The 19,111-nt window shown below is 50.7% G+C and overlaps 1 protein-coding gene across 3 annotated transcripts in view; it reads left to right on the top strand.

Moving 5' to 3' along the window:
* The first annotated feature begins 2,282 nt into the window (after positions 1-2,282).
* PRDM15 (PR/SET domain 15) overlaps positions 2,283-19,111 on the top strand; it is a 56,284-nt gene continuing 39,455 nt past the window's right edge. The window contains exons 1-4 of one of the 3 annotated variants that reach the window (XM_036851763.1): positions 2,283-2,341; positions 16,848-16,893; positions 17,421-17,514; positions 18,950-19,103. In XM_036851763.1, coding sequence (XP_036707658.1) covers positions 16,857-16,893; positions 17,421-17,514; positions 18,950-19,103 — 285 coding nt within the window. In that variant the 5' untranslated portion in view covers positions 2,283-2,341; positions 16,848-16,856. Of the gene's footprint in view, positions 2,346-16,044; positions 16,175-16,847; positions 16,894-17,420; positions 17,515-18,949; positions 19,104-19,111 lie in introns of those variants that run through there. The other 2 variants (XM_036851764.1, XM_036851765.1) reach the window with 2 other exon arrangements.

Below are 19,111 nucleotides of genomic sequence, written 5' to 3'. Positions count from 1 at the left end.
ACCAGCCATCTGGGATGAGCATTGTGAGTGATGTCACCAGAGGGGTGGGTGTGTAGGTGGGGGGAGCACATTAGCTGTCGTGGTCAGTTTGGGGCTCTTGAGAGTTGGGGCGCATTTGGGCAAAGACCTGAATGACGGGGAGATGGTGGTGGAGAACCGGGGAATGTGTTCCAAGATAGTGGGAATGCGTGCAGATCTTGGGAATGTGTTGGAGGAACAGAAGCCTGGCGGCGGGCTGGGACATCACCACTGGAGGAGGGGGGGGCCCTAGCAGGGTGGAGGTGAGGGGACACAGGTGAGGTGATCTAGGTGTAGGAGGCTGTGGTGCAGACCTACCGTGAGTGCCACTGGGAAGCCACTGCAGAACATCAAGCATGGGGGGCGGGGTGGCGAAATGAGCCCCGGCAGCACTCCACACTCCGCAGGCTGCCTCCCCACTCCCTGAGGATGTGCCCTGCTGATCACAGGGCACTTAAGATCAACCTCGGAACTTCCCTGGCGGTCCAGTGGTTAGGACCCGGCGCTTTCACTGCCGAGGGCGCAGGTTTAATCCCTGGTCAGGGAACTAAGTTCCCACAAGCCAAAAAGATCAACCTCTAACACATACCAATTCATACAAGTGAGTCTGGATGAAGGATAAATTCCTGCAGGTGGGACTGCTGGGCTAAAGGCTATGTGCATCTAGAATTTCTGTGGATATTAACAAATGGCCCGGATGGAAGTTGCACCCTTTAAATCTCCCACCCGGAAAAGATGAGAACATCTGTTTTTCCACAGTCTCTCCAAAATCATGCTATTCAACTTTGAAAATTCTTTGCTAATGTAATTGATAAAAATGATCTCACTGTGATTTTGCTTACATACATAGTTGCAACAATATAGTTGACTAGCACCTCCTATGCTTAGGAGCCATTGCATGTTCTGTGCACCGTTCATAGACTGTTCATTTTTCTATTGGGTTCTTTATCGTTTTCTTAATGGTCCTTAAGAGTTTTATATATATGAGGGGAACGAGCCCTTTCTAATATCAATTTCAAATCATTTCCCTCAGTTCAGCCCCTCTCTTTGACTTTGTTAACGAAGGTTTTTGCCAGGCAGAAATGAACAAGATAGCTTACATCTCTGAATATGAGAGGCCAGGACTAGATAAGCCATCCCTCTGGCCCCTTCTATTTCTAATACTTTGTGACTGGTGGGGGTCAGGAGGCCACACCAGCCCCCAAGCTTGGGGTGGAGGGAGGGGCAGAAACAGTGCCAGGGAGCTCTCTGGCCTCAATTTCGCAGCCTGGGTCCGTGTGCAAACTTTGCACAGAGCAGTGTGGGGTAGTGGTTACGGCGGGGACTTCGGGGACTCACTGGGCCTGGATTGAAATGCCCCGCTCTCCGCTCACCAGCGAGCTGCTCTGATTCATGAAATTGGGGGGCAGAGCAAGGGCTTCCAAGCGTTCACTGAGTGGACAGAAAGATGACCAAGAATGGCAGCAGTCCATGGGCTAGATCCCGAAATCATTACGCTTGGGCAGCAAATCTTAGAACTGTTTTGAAGAAAAGTTCGACCCCCGCTCTCACCTAACCCTCCCAGCCCCCTCCAGGGAATTCAGGTTCGACGGAGCCATCAGAAGAAAGGTACTGGGTGCGGGTAGGGGGCCTGCGCGAGCTGCCAGCGCAAAGCTGCCTGGGGTGGCGGGACCCGGCTGCGCCACCGGCTAAGGGGCCGCGCGTTGCCGCCTGACGCTCCCTCCACTCTCGGGGAGAGGGCAGCCGGAACCCGCCCGGCTTCTCCCCGCCGATCCGGATCCACGCCACTCGCTCACCGCGCGCCCCGTCCACGCCTCGCCACTGCCCTGTACACCCCGCCCAAGCCCTGCCACAGTCCTGTCTACACCGCTCCGGCTCCCCCTCGTCCACGAGGTCCGCGTCCACCGCAGCCGCTCCCGCTCCGCTGGTCTGTGCCACCTTCTCCTCCGTCCACACGACCCGCGCCCTGCTGCTCGCTGGTCCATGCCGCCCGCTCCACCGTTCCCCGTCCACACTGCCCGCCTCCGCGCCCAGGCCGTCCGCTCCGCGTTCACACCGCCCACTCCCAGGCTCTCTCGTCCACGCTGCCCGCTCGCCTGCTCCCCAGGCCAGGCCGCCCACCCCCGGTCCAGGCCGCCAGCTCCCCAGCTCTCCCGTCCAGGCCGTCCGCTCCCACGCTCTCGCGTCCACGCCGCCCGCGCCCGGGGAGAACTACAACTCCCACAATGCCCCGCCACCGCCCCCCGGCTTCCGGTGCTGCGTAGTTTCCGGAGCGGATCGCAACCCGGAGTCCGGATCCGATCCCGCTCTGCACATTCCAAAGGCAGGTAAAGCCCGGGCCCCGCGCCCACCGCCCGCCCCCGCACGCGCCGCCCCGGCCCGGCCCGGCCCGCCGCCCCCGCGCGCCCCCGCCCGGCCCGCCGCCCCCGGCCCCGCCCGGCCCGCCGCCCGCCCCGGTCCAGCCGCCATGCCGCCTGTTCTTTGTTACATTCGCCGGCTGCGGGCACCGTGGGCGATCGGAGTCAAAACCCGGCTGGATTTCCCGGAGCCGCTCCGGGATCGCCCTGCGCGCCGCCAGCCCGCCCGCCGCCGGCCCCGCCGCGGGCCCCGCCGCCCGCTCCCCCCGGCCCGCCCGCTCGGGGCGCGGGGCCGGGGCCGCGCTCGCCCGTGGGCGCGGCGCTGGGGTCCTCCGCCCCCGGCCCCCGGCCCGCGGTCCCGCCCCCGGGCGCCCTCGTCGCCGATGGTGCCTCGTGATGTCACTCTCCCCCGTCCTGGGCCCAGCCCCCGGGGGCGAATGGGGAGGGTCCCTGGACCCCCCGCTCCTGCGGTTAGCAAGGCAGACCCCACGATTCGGGCGACGGGGCTGTCCAGCCTACCCCCGCCGCCACCCCGCGCACCCTGCATCCTGTTTGTGTAAACCCTTGGGTGGCAGAGGCAAGGTAGTGAAATCCGTGGACAGGTGACATGTGCCCGCCCTCGGGGTGGGTGGCTGTGCTGGGAAACGGCGCGCTGGCCCCGCCCTGGCGCGGACAGGTGGACCAGCCGGCCATGTGGCCTCTGGCGAGGGGACGGGTATTCGCGATGAAGGTCAGCTTTGAGAAGACAAGTGAAAACGCATTATGGAAATATCCACCGTGCTGATAGCTATAGTTGTTATGTGTTTATCTCTATTAAGCTCTTAAGGTAGTAGATGAGATTTTTTTTTTTTCCCACAGAAGCTCAGCAATTGCCCCCCTACCCCACCAAGGGTAGATTAAAATGGTAGAAACAAGTGTGTGATCAGAGACACGTGCACCCGTGTACATATTTAAGCGGCCAACCCACAAAAACCACGTTTGCTTAAGCCACTCTCATAGAATCTGGACTCACCAGATAAATTTGGAGAAACCCAGCTTGGTTCCTGGACGTATTTTTAAGGACGAAAAGTAAATGAGCAAGTGGTTTTGTGACAGATCTTCAAAGGCAACAGTGAGAACTCTCCCTGGAGAGTGTAATGATGTAGACACTTTGTTTTTATAAGTTAGTCTCCCCCCCTCCACCACCACCCCCAGTACACACACAGCACCACCATATTTTGTTTCAAACCTGGACATTTTCACATTTTCCACATTTTCATGGCTCCACTCTGCTTCTCTGGATTTCCTTGACATCACTGCCTTATGGTGAATGGTTAAGAAATAGGACTATAGTTTGAATTTTGAAAGGGAAAGATAGTAAGATTTATCCTGTATAAAGTTTTTTTCTCCTATATCTTTGATTCATATTTTTGCAAAAAAGGTGCCCACAAAGAATACAATATGTTCGATTTTGTAAGCAGAAGGAATAGTTATTTTTTCCAGAAGACCAATAAGTAAACTTAAAAATCACCTCCAATTACAAGGCTAATAGCTTTTCTGGGAATAATTATATTTGAGAAGGAACTCCGTTAGCTTGGGACATACCTCTCATATATCATTCTTTTGATATCATCATCTGTGTAGAAGGCCAGGGGAAGAACACTTCTCCCATTTTGCAGATTTAAGGGAGATTGAAGGCAGCTGTTTCTTGCACATGTGATTTGAGAGGCTGAGATTGTGGGCAAGGACTCAAATGCTTTCTCAGCCTCCTTTCCACAGTTGTGACGTATGGCAATACCTGTCTTTCATCTCACATGGTTCACGCGTGTGTGTGTTCGTCGGCCATCCACCCAGCAGCTATCATATGCCAGGCGCTGCAGAGGGCGAGAGGGAAGGCCCTGCCTGGTAGACCGAATGCTCTGGAGGGAGGGAGGTGGGCAGTGGTTAGAGTATGTAGAAGAAGGCAGGAAGGGTGACAGGTGGAGGCGGGGCATGGGCAGGGGTAGGCACACTTGGGCAGTGGGGACCAGGAAGGTCTGTCTGAGAAGGCGACATTTCAGTGGAAACCAGTGCTGCGAGGCCCTCAGTGGAGATCTGGGGTGAGGGTGTCACAGGCAGATGTGGCAAGTGCAAAGGCCCTGGGGTGGCAGCAAGCTTTGTGTGGCCGAGTTGGGGCAGCACAGGAGGGTGGCACCGGCTGTACTCTACTCAGAGTTTACCCTGAGAGTTAAGTGGACACCACTGGGGTTTGGGGCAGGGGTCCAAAGGATCTGTGTCTTTTTAGAGAGGACCCCGTGGCTGCCCGACAAGGTTCCCCTAGAAACGGTGGGGGCAGAGGGGAAATGAGGTGACAGGACAAAGAGTATTTCTAGAGCGAGGCAGGCCTTGCTGCTGGTTTGGGTGGGGAATGTACAGGGGGTGACAGGAGGTGCTATTCATTGAGGTGCAGGTGACAGGTGTGCAGGTTGAAGGGTGGTCAGGGAATCAGGACCTGGCAGACCAGCAGCATCTTCAAACTGCCCCTTGGGTGGGAGAAACCCTTGCCCAGGGCCCATGGTCCTGGTCATCACCTTCCTTAAGTGCTCCCTTCCTAAGGAAGGGTCCCTCCCACTGTCCAGAAGATGGCGACCCCCAGCCCCAGTCTTGGTATGGGCCGTGGTCAGCTCACAAATATGTGGCTTTCACGGTGCATGGGAGACCTCGGCAGGGGGTCGTTGCTGAGCGGCGACTATAACAAAGCTCTTCCGTCCCAACTACTTGTCTGTGGGAGCAGGGTTTCCTGCACTCACATCTGTAAAAACGAAGGGTAGGAACAGAGTTGAATTGAATTCCGTGATATGTGACTGGATTGGCAGAAAGGTCCTATTTATCTCATTAAACCCAGCTTCTGTGCTAGGTGACTGTTCACCAGTGTGGCCAGTATTTCCATTTTGATCAGTGGTGTCCCAGTTATTGGAACGATAGCGTAGTCCAGGAGAAATTAGCACAAACTCATGGTCATAGGAAATCAAGACTAATTTGATCTGTATGCATAAAAGGTGATCAATAGTCATTTCAAGCACAAACATAACACATTGGGTTTAACATCTGTGGTGATGGAAACGGACAATGGTAAAGACAGAAGTGCTATGAGCCTCCTGACAGATGAAGAAGAGCTTGTCCACATGCCTTGTGACCGGATGGCAGTGGGTATCACGCTGTGGTGTTTCGATTCCAATAGATGTGTTTAGAAGAGCCACATAGCAGTTTTATTTTAAGAAGTTAATATTCATAATATGCTGGAGATTACGTCCCTTGCAGCTGTTTAAAGTAAGGCTGAGCAGCTTACACTGTCAGCTGAAGGGCAGGAAATAGCATTTTGTAAAACACTTTTGTGGGACTGTTGGCAAAGAGGTCGGTCATGGAACCATGCGTCAGGTGGGCTCAGGGGCCTGGGTGGACTCGGGCATGGGAGGTGATGGCGGGTCAATGCTGGGTCTGGATGGAGAAAGGACCGAAGAGCCGGCCTGGGCTGCCCCACCGTGGCGGCTTGAGATGGGAACACAGAGGGGCCTCAGGAGGAGCAGCGGTCGGGATGGAAAGACCAGGAGACCTCGCAGGAAAGGGTTTCCAGGGGGAGGGGTTGAATGCTGCCTAGGGGATGAAAGGGAGGCAGTCCACAGTGGAGGGCTTTGGTGGACCGAAGTGCGGCATTAGAGCCACAGTTAAAACTGTTTTGTTTTCACGAGTGAGCTCTGTTGAAGGCTGGTGTGAATAATCCAGGGGCGTAACTCTGCAGCAGAGACAGGTGTGTAATAAGGGAGGTGCAGGTGGGACGGGGCCTCCCGGGGAGACGTGGCTGCAGTGTGCCTGTGGGGTGAGTGACAGGTGTGGCCAAGAGGGCTTTGGAGAGGAGGGGCCATTTGGATTAGGTTTTAAAGGTTAGGTAGGAGTTTGGCAGGTGGAGGGAGTTCCTGGAGGAGGAAACAAGAGGAGGGGGTCACGGCGGCTGGGAGGCTGTTCATGGATGCTTTGGGGTGGTGAGGAACCTTTGGCTGTCACGGCGCGGGGGACAGCTCAGGGTCACAGTGGGGGCCCAGTTGAAGCCTCTCCTCCTAATAGCATCTGAGGAAGCCCAACTCTGGATGCTCCCCTGGCGTCTCCCAGAGCCTGTGGGGTCATGTTTCCGCAAACTTACAGAAAATTGAAGCGTGGGCTTCCCAGAGATGACGGCTTTCTTCGCCTGAGGGGTGCTGGATGTTAGGGCTCCGTTTGACTTGCTTCAATGTTCAGCACCATCTGCTTCTCCAGCTTAAGCGCTGAAATATTGCAGGTACCATCAGAAAACCCTCAGTAAATGGCCTTCCACCATGATGAGGCCAGAGGCAAATGTTATAATTCGAGTGTCCCTAAATCATGATTCGTGTGTAGGGCCTGCAGGGGATGATGTGCCAGAGCTGTCACTCCCTGCTCGCTGTCGGGGGGAAGGGACCCTACCTGCTGGACAGAGAGTCTGTCTTGGGGAAGGAGGGTTCCCAGTGTTTTATAACTCAAGGCCTTTGGCCTTTTGTAAGCTTAAAAATATATATGCTAATTAGTTATAGTAAGTTTGCCTTTTATTGTGACCAAAAACATAAGTGCAGTTTGGTGCCATATTGGTCAAGAGGTTTACAAAATCTGTTCTGACCAAGACGCTTCAATTCTGTTCATTGATCCATTGCTTCCATGCCCCCCGCCCCCCCCCCCCATCCCTCTGGGCCCCTTTCTCCTGCACATCTGACTTCTCTGGACTTTGTTCTCTGTGGTTTCTCTTTCCACTGTGCTCTCGCCCTTATGCTGAAAATGTGTGAGGATCTTTTCACCACCAAAGCTCCCAGGGTGCCTAGTTTTAAAATATCTTGTCTGTCTCACAAGGCCTATTAAGTGAGAATCAGGCCTCACATTCCCCTCTTTTTTTTTTTTTTTTTTTGTTAAGCAAAAGATGATTGCCCGTTAGAGCTCTCATCAGCCTGAGAAGGTCAATGTTAACTCAGTTTCCATTTTTGAGATGGCAGAATGCAGACCTCTCTTGCCCCCTTTGCTCAGAAATCCCTCCTAAAGAACCAGATGTGAAAATCAGAAAAACAGATGTCATCTTTGATGAAACTGAGAGGTTCAGAAAGAGGAAACAGAAGAAATTATAAAAGAAATAACGCAAGAAAATCTGAGGACTGCAGGACAGGAGAGCCAGGTTGAAAGGACCAGCCGGAGCTCAGCACCAAGGCAGACCGTGAGGCTTCAGGGCCCTGGAGCTAAAACAGTCTAAGAGATCTGGGGAGAGGGAGTCACATACAGGGGGTTTGCCTGCTGGAAAGTCATCAGACTCCTCAGCTGGAGCATTGGAAGCTGAGGACGATGGAGTCTCACTTTCAACCTTCTGCAGGAAAACCACCGCGTACCAGGCAAAGCAGCTGGCCCCTGAGATTGGAGTAAAGACATTTGCAGGCAGGCAAGTCCTCTCAAGAGATTTACCTCCCAGGCACCATTCTAAGGAAACTACTGGAAAATGTGCTCCCCAGATCAAAGGAATAAACCAAGAAGATGGAAGCAACGGGGGCTCAGGAAGCAAGAGCTCCACACCCAAGAGGACAAACGAATCCCAGGTGACAGTGGAAGGCAGGCCCACGCAGCCAGTGTCAGACCTGAAGGGCAGTGGGACAGGAAGGGGCCAACTAGAAAATGAGCAAAAGACATGAAGAGACATTTACCGAAGAGGATTCACAAATGGCAAATAAGCACAGGAAAAGATGTGCTATGTCATTAGCCATGAGGGAAATGCAGATTAAAACCACAATGAGATACCACTGCACACGTGTGAGAATGGCTAAAATAAAACACGGTGACACCGAATGCTGCCAAGGACGCCAAGAAACTGGATCTTTCAGACGTTGGCAGTGGGGCAGTTTCTTTAAAAACTAAACATCCACCTAACATAGGACCCAGTAATTATATTCTTGGGCATTTATCCCAGAGAAATGTCAATTTATGTCCAAAAAAACCTGTGCACAATTGTTCATAGCAGCTTTATATGTAATAGCCAAAAATGGGGACAAAACCAAAGCTCCTTCAGTAAGTGAGTGGTTAAACTCACATCATGGAGTGAGAAGCAGTAAAAGGGATGAACTATTGGTACATGTAACAACCCAGGGACATTATGCTGAGTGAAGAAAAAAAGCCAATCTCAAAAGGCCACATACTGTGTGGTTCCATTTATATGACACTCTTGAAATGATAAAATTTGTAGAGTTGGAGAACAGATTAGTGGTTGCTAGGGGTTAGGGATGGTCAGGGGACAGGGTGTGACTATGGTCAGGGGACAGGGCACACGAGTGAGGTCTTTTCAGTGATAGAACATTCTTGAATCTGGATTGGGGAGGTGGTCCCATGAGCCTACACCTGTGATGAGAAGACATTGAATTGCGTGCACACGCACAGTGCCAAGGTCAGTATCCTGGTTTTGAGAGTGTGCTGCAGTTACGCTCTCCTACTATGTATGTGATACACATAGTTATGTAAGATATAACCCTTGGAGAAAACCAAGTGAAGGGTTCAGGGGACCTCCCTGTGCTATTTTTGAAACTTCCTGTAATTCTTTCAAAACTAAAGAGCTAGAAAGTATTCCATGTGTGGCTTACCTTATACTTCTGTTGAGACCACTGCTTTGGTCACTGACAAGGAGGGACTGCTAAGTCATCTGGGCCAATAGCAGACTTGCAGGACCTCAGCCTTCATCACTTCTGTCCTTTGTCCGTCCCCCTCCATCACATAGGCAGGCCAGGGATGGCCTGGGAAGGCCCAGCCAGGTGAACAAACAAGCGATGACCTTCGTTTCATACTTATATCAACAACCTTCTTGAAAACGCCTTTTTCTGTGAGTTATTTTTAGCTACCTGTCTTTTAAAATTGTGAAGTTTTCATTTTCCAGTGTTTCAAATCTGATTGTTTTTTCTAAACCCCAGCTTCTGCAGATCACATTTAACAATAATCCTTGTCGGGACTTCGCTGGTGGTCCAGTGGTTAAGACTCCTTGCTTCCACTGCAGGGGGCACCGCAGGGTTCAATCCCTGTTTGGGGAACTAAGATCCCACGTGCCACGTGGCGAGGCGAAAAAAAATTCCTTTTCACCTTGCACGCACTAGGACAGCTACTGTCAAAAACCCCAGAAAATAACAAGCGTTGGCGAGGGTGTGGAGGTAATGGAAGATGGTCAGCTGCCATGAAAAGCAGTATGGTGGGTCCTCAAAAATTAAATGTAGAATTACTGTATGATCCAGTAAGTCCACTTCTGCATATAGACCCAAAAGAGTCGAAGACAGAGACCCGAAGAGGTATTTGCCCCTTGTTCATAGCGGCTTCATTCACAGTAGTTAAAACGTGGAAGCGACCCAAGTGTCTATCGACAGGTGAATAACGATGGGGTATTATTCAGCCTTTAATGGGAGGGCCATTCTGACACACAGTCCAACGTAGATGAACCTTGAGGACGTGATGCTGAGTGAAGCAAGCCTGTCTCGGAAGGAGGAACACTGTCCGATCACCTACAGGAGGCACTTTGAGGACTTGGAATCTGAGTGATCGTTGCTGTAAAGAGTGTTCTGTCCCACGTTTGGTGTATGGTTCCCCTTCCAGGACCTGTTTCCCGGGGAATCTGGATCGAGCTGGTCGGTGCTGGGATGCGGGGGAGGCTCGTCTTACCCTCTCTTTCCTCTCCGGGTGGTGTTTGGCCAGCCGCAGGCTGGGGAACACTCCCAGTGGCAGGTGATCTGTGGAACTGCACTGTGTTTTTATAGAAAATTTGTGTGAAACTGACAACGGTCCAGTGAGGTTTCTGGGCTGTCTGAGCTGCGGGTGGCGGCAGGGTGTCTGCCTGCATCCAAGTTCTGGGTGATGAACGTTCGCAGCCGTAGGAGGGGACCTGGTCCCTGACCACCTGCCTGAGAGCCAGACTCGGCCTCCCGTGGCCCCTGGAGCACCAGGCAGGGAAGCTGGGAGTGGCCCGGAGTTTGTTTTTGGTGCGTTGGGCTGCTGCGGGCTTCCAGGCGGAGGTGCGGCCGGGGAGCGGGGTGTACGTGTGGGACCCCGAGTAGGGTCACCGGCACCCACGTGGTATTAGCATCAGCCACAGAAGCAGGTGTGACTGCCTGGGAAGAGGGTCCAGCATGAGGAGGGATGAGAAGGGGCCGGTGCTGAGCCCGTGGGAGCCAAGACAACAATTGAGTGGTGGAGTAGGATTCCCCAGGGGGGCGGAGCACCGGGAGAGAGCAGCTCAGTGCGGTTGGTCGGGACAGGAGTGGCTGTGGAGGAGGGGAGGGCAGTCAGCCACATCCGGTGTGACCCAGAGGTCAAGTGAGGTGAAGAAAAAGATGTTCAGTGGACTTGGCGTGCGTTCAAGGCTAGCTTGGGGGCAGGACTCAGAGTCAGCAGAAGAGGAGGACCTGGGAAGAGTGTGTCGGCACCATTTACAAATAGCGTTAGTATGAACACACGAAACAGTGGACAGGCAGGCAAGAGCCGACCGCACGTGTCCATCACCAGCTCGGCTGCTGTCGCCCAGGTCTGGCCGCCCCCTCCACCCCGTCCAGCACTCCCCACCGGTAGGACCGCGAGGCAAGCCCTGCTCACATCATTGCGTTTGTAAATATTTCACTCTGTGTCTCTACAGGAGAAGGACTCTAAAAATAACCACAGTACTGTTACCCACCTAAAACATTTAATACTGGTTCCTTAATATGGTCAAAATGTGGTCAGATATCCAGTCGGTATTCAGATATCCAGTTGTCCGATAAAAGTCATATGTGCTTTATCTCCCCCAGGATCCAGACCATTCCCACGCATTGTGCTGGAAGTTGCTTTTGAACTACAGTGATTTGATTTCACTGATTTTGATGAGATCACTGTAGGTTCCCAGGTGGTTATAAGAAAGAACACAGAGAGATCCGTGTATCCTTTATCCAGTTTCCCCCAGTGGTACCATCTTGCACAACTCCAGTACCGGGTGGCAGCAGGGATGGTCACCTTGATGCAGTCCAGATACAGAATGTTCCAGCCCCGCAAGGAGCCCTCTGGTGCCCCCTTATAGCCTCCTCCTCTTTCCTGCCACCCCTCTCCCTCCTTTACCCCCACCAACCAGTGCTCTAGTCCCCTTCTCAATAATTTTGTCATTTCAAGAATGTTATGTGAATGGGATCATACGGCATGTAACATTTGAGGATTGGCTTTTTTCACCCAGCAGCATTCTGGAGATTCATCAAGATCGGTTGTGTGTGTGTCAGTAGTTTCATGTTTTTAGTTGCTGATTAGTATTCCAGGCTGTGGATGGACCACAGATTGTTTAACCAGTCACCCAATGAGGGACTCTGGGTTGTTTCCAGTTTGGGCTATTAGGAATAAAGCTACCCTCAGTAGTCGTGTACAGGTTTTTTGTGGATGTAAGTTTCCATATCTCTGGGATAACCGCCCACCAATGCCATTGCTGGGTCATAGGCCATGTTGGTTTTATCAGAAACTGTCAAATGGATTTCCACTCCCACCAGCGAACACAGATGTCCTAGTCTCCTCATCCCCGCCGGCATCCTGCCGTTCTGAAAGGTGTGTAGTGGTGTCCTTGTGGTTTTGACTTGCGTTTCCATGGCAGCTAATGATGTTGGACATCTTTTCATGTGCTTATTTGCCATTCCAGTGTTTTTGTTGATGAAATGTCTATTCATGTCTTTTGCCCATTTTCTAATTGGCTTGTTTGCATTTTTACTGTTGGGTTTTGAGAGTTCTTTGCATATTCTGCATATGGTTATGTGATTTGCAGAAATGTCTCCTGGTCTTTACATTGTCTGTTCATCCTCTTAACAGCATCTTCTGTAGAGCAGAAATGTTAAATTTTGGTAAAGTCCCATTTATCAATTTTCCTTTAATAAACTCTGCTTTTGGTGACAAGTCTAAAAACTGGCTAGTTCTAGATCTCAAAGATTTTCTCCTGTTTTTCTAAAAAAAAATTTACTGTTTTATGTTTTAAGTCTCTGATCCATTATGAATTAATCTTTGTGTGGGATGTGAGGTCACAGTTCTTTTTTTTTTTTCCTGCCTCTGCATGTCCAGTTGCCCCAGCACCGTTTGCTGAAAAGACCATCCTTCCTCCACTGAGCTGCTTTTCCCCTTTGTCCAAAATCAGTTGAGCATATTTCTGTGAGTCTGTTCTCCATTTCCATTGATCTGTGTGTCTGTCCCTCTACCAATACCACAGTCCTTATTACTGTCCTTTATAATTAAGCTTTTAACAGGTAAACTGATTTCTCTCACTTTAGTCTTCTTTTTCAGAATTGTTTTTAACAGTTGTAATCATGGGGGCTGCCAAGTAAACCTCAGCTGTCACAGAGAACATCTGCCCCAGATCTCCCCTCGCTCCCCATTTCCCACCGAGTTACACACAGATACTCCTGGTCTAAGCCTAACTGACCCTCATGACGAATCTGGTTTCCTGACATGATTACTGTGGTCCCCCAGTGATCACTGTTGTGGTTAGTTTGTTTGCTTTTTGCGGTAGGAATCATGTAAGTGTTAAAAGGATTGAAGGTTAAGCAGCAGGTCTCAGACTTGAGCTGCATCAGAATAACCTGGAGGTTTGCAAATACACAGAGTGCAGGGCCCCAGCCCAGCAGGTCTGGGGAGGGGCCCAAGAATTCGCATTTCTGAGAAATTCCCAGGTGCTGCCAGTGCTACTGTTTGCTGGTTCAGGGACCACACTGAGAACCACTGGTATAAGTAAGTTTCCCCAGGATCGGTGGTTAAAATGGCTGCATCTCACACTTTGAATATTTTTCTGTCATTTTCCCTACAACAGTACTATTTACAATCCCTTGTTCTGGGATTTCTTACTTGTTGGAGAAGTCTGGAGACTGGACTTCCCTTCTGCAAAGGAACATTCTGCACACCAAAGGGATTTTGCCAGCACAACACAGACTTCAAGAGGCTCCTTTATAAAATTTATTTATGACAAACCCACAACCAACATAATACTCAACAGTGAAAAGCTGAAAGACTTCCTGCTAAAGTCTGCAACAAGACAAGGGTGCCCACTCTCACCACTTCTATTCAACATAGTATTGGAAGTCCTAGCCATAGCACTCAGACAAGAAAAAGAAATAAAAGATATCCAAACTGGAAGGGAAGAGGTAAAATTGTCATTATATGCAAATGACATGATACTATATAGAAAACCCTAAAGGTGCCACACAAAAACTACTAGAACCGATAAACGAATTCATCAAAGTAGCAGGATACAAGATTAACAAACAGAAATCTGTTGCATTTCTTCACACTAACAGTGAAATATCAGAAAGGGAAAGTAAAAAATGAACAATCTCTTTTAAAATCGCATCCCCCCCCAAAAAAAAATACGTAGGAATAAACCTGATCAAGGAGGTGAAAGACTTATATGCTGAGAACTATAAAACATTGATAAAGGAAATTAAAGATTATTTAAAGAAATGGAAAGATATCCCCTGCTCTTGGATTAGAAGCATTAATATTGTTAAAATGGCCACACTACCCAAAGCAATCTACAGATTTATTGTCCCTATCAGATTATCTGTGACATTTTTCACAGAACTAGAACAAATAATCCTAAAATTTATATGGAACCATAAAAGATGCAGAATTGCCAAAGCAATCCGGAGGAAAAAGAACAAAGCTGGAGGCATAACTTTCAGACTTCAGACAATACTACAAAGCTACAGTAATCAAAACATCATGGTATTGGCACAAAAACAGACATATGGATCAATGGAACAGAATAGAGAGCCCAGAAATAAACCCATACACCTATAGTCAATTAATCTCAACAAAAGAGGCAAGAATATACAATGGAGAAAAGACAGTGTCTTCAGCAGGTGATGTTGGGAAAGTTGGGCAGCTACATGTAAATCAGTGAAGTTAGAACACACCCTCACACCATTCACAAGAATAAACTCGGAATGGCTTAAAGACTTAAATATAAGACATGACACCATAAAACTCCTAGAAGAGAACATAGGCAAAACATTCTCTGACAGAAACCGTAGCAATGTTTTCTTAGTCTCCCAAGGCAGTAGAAATAAAAGCAAAAATAAACAGATGGGACCTAATCAAACTCATAAGCTTTTGCACAGCAAAGAAAACCATAAACAAAAGGAAAAGACAACCTATGAAATGGGAGAAAATATTTGCAAACAATGCGACTTGATTTCCAAAAGACACAAACAGCTCGTACAAGTCAATAACAAAAAAACAAACCAATCCAAAAATGGGCAGAAGACTTAAATAGACATTTCTTCGAAGAAGACATACAGATGGCCAATAGGCACATGAAAGGATGCTCAACATTGCTAATTATTAGAGAAATGCAAATCAAAACTACAATGAGGTACCACCTCATACCAGTCAGAATGGCCATCTTTAAAAAGTCTACAAATAACGGATGCTGGAGAGGGTGTGGAGAAAAGGGAACCCTCTTGCACTGTTGATGGGAATGTAAATTGATACAGCCACTATGGAGAATAGTATGGAGGTTCCTTAAAAAACTAAAAATAGAGCTACCATACGACCCAGCAATCCCACTCCTGGACATATATCCGGAGAAAACTCTAATTTGAAAAGATACATGCACTCCAGTGTTCACAGCAGCACTATTTACAATAGCCAAGACATGGAAGCCTTGAGAGGCCAGACCAGAGGCAGGCACAGGGGAGGCGGCCACACTGGGCCACGAGGAAGGCCAGAGCGGTTCCCTTTGTCCGCACCCTCCGATGCTGCCAGCTTTGTAGGCAGTTTGAGGGCTCCCTTAAGAACCCACTGTTCTTGCAGAACTTCCTTGATCGTGAGCTGGTGTTGGTGGGTAGAGTGGGTTCCTGCTGATGGGCAGACGGTTCTCAAGCTCCTGGGGGCACCTCAGCAGCTCATGAAAGCGGGTTTTCATGTGTTTCCTCTGCCTCTTTGTCCCTCTTCTCCTTTTGCTCCGTGACCAGCCGTTGCCCCCGTTCCAGACTGGCCCCTGACCCCACCCGTGGAGCCCATCAACCAGGAAACACCAAGTTAAACGTGCTGAGGCCACATGAGGCATCGTGTAACGTAAAGGGGTGTCCCCAGGAACAGAAAAAACTGTGCTGTGTTTGGGGAAAAAATATGCCCATTGGTCCTTGGCATTTTAGGGGCAAATTGGAAACGCCATCTCTCTGCCTTGTTTCCTTATAACTAATTCACTCTTCTCTGGTGGACCTTTCAACTAATCATGTGTTCAGCAAATAAGGTTTCATTTGGACTTTGCATTTGTCTGCTATTCATTCTTCAAAAGCTCCCGGGATGGGAATGGGGCAGAGGGCGTTTGGAATCGGCATTCGTGGAGTGCCGGCCTGCGTACTTCCCCAGAAAGGTCCCTAGTGATACACTCGGGCTTGGCCCGGAGTGGGATGCAGGAAGGATGTGTTGAGTTAGCTTAATTGGGGATGGAGGGGTGGGAGGGAAGAGGAATGATTATTGAGTGGCACATACGGGGTGTATCTCACTTTATCCTCCCCCCAAAACTACATGAGGTGGGCATTTTAATTTCCATTTTATAGATCGGGAATCTGAGGCCCCATCTGAACACGTCCAGATCGCCCACGAATATGCAGGGGGCCTGAGTGCAGCTGCCCGCTATGGAGGTGAACCTCAAGGTTGAATAGGAGATAGAAGTGACCGGTTGTGATAAAGGTTTTGTGGAGAGCAGGCGGGCTCTCCTCCATGATGTCAGGCGGTGCTTAGTCCCGCCGAGAGAAATTTGGCGTCATGCACAGGTTAGCAGGTGGAAAAAAATGGAGGTCGCGTGAGATGTGATTACCCTGGAGGAATTCACAGTCCCGTGAGGGAGGAAAAAATAGAAGCAACAGTGTGAAAACTGGCTTTTTAAAATAGTGGTATATTTATTTTACAAATGAAAATGGATGGCTGATATGAAAGATGAAAGCCTGAGTTCATGAAGACGTCCTAATTCAGAGCCATTCACATCAATGGCTTATTGAAAAGCAGCAGCATTCTAGGTTAGAAAACATTTCCAGGCCCCCACCCGAACCCACGATAAAGGGGACCCTGCTGCCTGTTGCCTTTAAAGCACAAAGTCAGGGACTTCCCTGGCGGTCCAGTGGTTAGGACTCCACGCTTCCACTGCCAGGGGCCCGGGTTCAATCTCTGGTCGGGGAACTAAGATCCCGCGAGCCACGTGGCAGGACCAATAAAATAAAATAAAAAATTTCTTAAAAAGCACAAAGTCAGTCCCTACACAGGCTCGAGGGGGCCATTAGCAGGAACTGTCTTTAAAAACGCCAATGGAAAAGAATCTGAAAAAGAATGTAACTGAATCACTTTGCTGTACAGCAGAAACTAACACAACATTGTAAATCAACTATACTTCAATTTTTAAAATGCCTTTGGCCAAAAGCTGATCACTAACGCAGCGCTCTGTCCTGACAGGTGGTGGCGATGGCTGAAGATGGGAACGAGGAGATCATGTTCATCTGTAAGTGGCCCGTGGCCCATCCTCACCATGGAAGGCAAAGCCACGTCCATGCTTGGTTTTTATAGTAGAGAAGAGCTGTCTCCTTTAGACGTGGTCTTACTTGTTTTAAGAACCACGATTTATTGCACGAGAAATGTGCTGCCGGGTACAGTTTTAAAAGGATCATCTTTCTGAGAACTCCCGGCAAAGGGCACTCAGCAGGGGTGGCGGTTGACTCAGATAAGTAACCCCAGGTTTTAGAAAGAGGTTTACAACACGTTAGATTTATGATAAACAGGCTAAGTTGGTGAATTTTCATTTACGCTCATTCCCTGGGGACACCGCTGTCCTCCGTCCCCACAGAGCTGACTTGGCCTACTTTGCAGCGTGCCGTGGAGCTGGGTTTCCTCCTGGGGGCGCACGTCCTGCGTTGCACTCTTTTTGCATTCGTGGGGAGCACTGTCGCCTACCCCCAGGCCGCGCGATGCTCTGTGGGCGTCTCCCTCCCCACTCAACGCCCCCTCTGACGCCGGGATGTCTGTTTGCAGGGTGTGAAGACTGCAGCCAGTACCACGACTCTGAATGTCCCGAGCTGGGCCCAGTGGTCATGGTCAAAGACTCCTTTGTGTTAAGCAGGGCAAGGTGAGTGACCACCTTGAGCTGCTTTTATCGTCCCGCCTGTCAGACAGGGTTTTCGGCATGTCACCTGCTGCAAGAGCCTGGTGGTCTGCGTGTCTACGAAAAGGGGGGAGGAACAGCAAAAGAAGTGGGAGAGACTTCGGTGAGAAGGGTTGTCCTCACGTGTGAGGCTGTCCGAAATCTCCGTCCCACCGTGAGCTGAGTCTCCTGCCGCCAGGATGCGCCGAGGCTTGTTGCAGACACTTCAGAGTCAATGTCTTTTATCCAGTTCCTGGTTCAGCTGATGGGCTGAGTTGGTTTGTGCGTTGAGCGGCCACGGCCGAGCTTGTTCAGTCTCCCCTGGGGTCCGAGCCCAGGCCTGCCGTCTAACAAGTGCCCACTGTGGGCAAGGGGCGGGGATGCGGGCAACCAGGCAAAGCTGTGGCAGCTTCTGGACGAGCGCCTAGATCTGGCGAGGGGCTCTGTAGCTCTGCCAGCCCACGTTTCCCTGGCGGGGAGGGGCACAGCCCCACCTACCATGTAGTAGCTGTTTGAACCCGGACGAGACGTGCGCCTGTCTGCACCTCAGTTGCCTCATCTGTAAAATGGAGAGAATAACTGCCCCTTGGAAAGTTGCTGTGATCGTTACACCTGATTTAGGGCCTGGCATGTAGTGGCGCTAAAATTGCCATCTAATCAACGCTGTTCCTAGAAGCCGCCCAACTGGTTTTCCCAGCCTCTTTATTTACTTGTCTTACTGTGCTTCCCTGCACAAAGCGAAGAGTTTACTAATTTCGCCTGAAGTACAGATCTGATGAGCCCTCTTCCAAAAACCTTCAGTGGTTGCCTGTTGCCCACAAAGTTCCCGTGGGAGCCATCGGTCCCTCTGTGATAGGTTCCTCGTCTCAGCCCCCCTGCTCGCTCCTGTGAGGGGTGTGTGCTCCAGGCACGCTGGGGGTCCGCCCCACTCCCGACGTGGGTCAGGCTGGCCCTGGCCTTGGCTCACGCAGGGTCCTAGCCCACATGCCTTCCCGCTGGCACGCGTGCCCCATCCTTGACATTCTCCGAGTTTACTTAGAAAGGCCACATCCTCGATGAAACCAGCCCAGTGCAACCTGGCTGGAAATGCTTTTCTGGTCTTTGGAATGCGGTGGCACTTCTTGTCTTCCCCGTGGTACTTTACACATGGCACCTCTTTGTGGTCTCTCTGTGGTCCTCCTCTCTCTGTTGGCTGACTGAAGCCCACACTTAGGATGTGTGCTCACACACACGCATCGGCTCTGTCTCCTGGGCGGGGATTTTAAACGCATCCTTGAGTCAACGCCCCTCTATCGCCTACTCTGGGGGCCAGTGAGAGCGACCTTTTCCGTCATCCTAACTCTCTTGTCCCCTGTTGTGGGTGGCACCTCGGTCAGTGGATGCCCGGGGCCGAGAGTCTGTTGCTTTGTTCTATTTCTAGGTCGTCCCTTCCCTCCAACCTGGAGATCAGACGCCTGGAAGATGGAGCTGAGGGGGTGTTTGCTGTGACCCAACTCGTCAAGCGCACGCAGTTTGGCCCATTTGAGTCGAGGAGAGTCGCCAAATGGGAGAAGGAGTCTGCGTTTCCATTGAAGGTAAAAGC

The sequence above is a fragment of the Balaenoptera musculus genome, chromosome 4, assembly GCF_009873245.2.
Source record: "Balaenoptera musculus isolate JJ_BM4_2016_0621 chromosome 4, mBalMus1.pri.v3, whole genome shotgun sequence".
NCBI classification, from domain to species: Eukaryota; Metazoa; Chordata; class Mammalia; order Artiodactyla; family Balaenopteridae; genus Balaenoptera; species Balaenoptera musculus.
The sequence above is the reverse complement of the archived record's forward strand: the minus strand, read 5'-3'. Positions and strand labels throughout refer to the sequence as shown.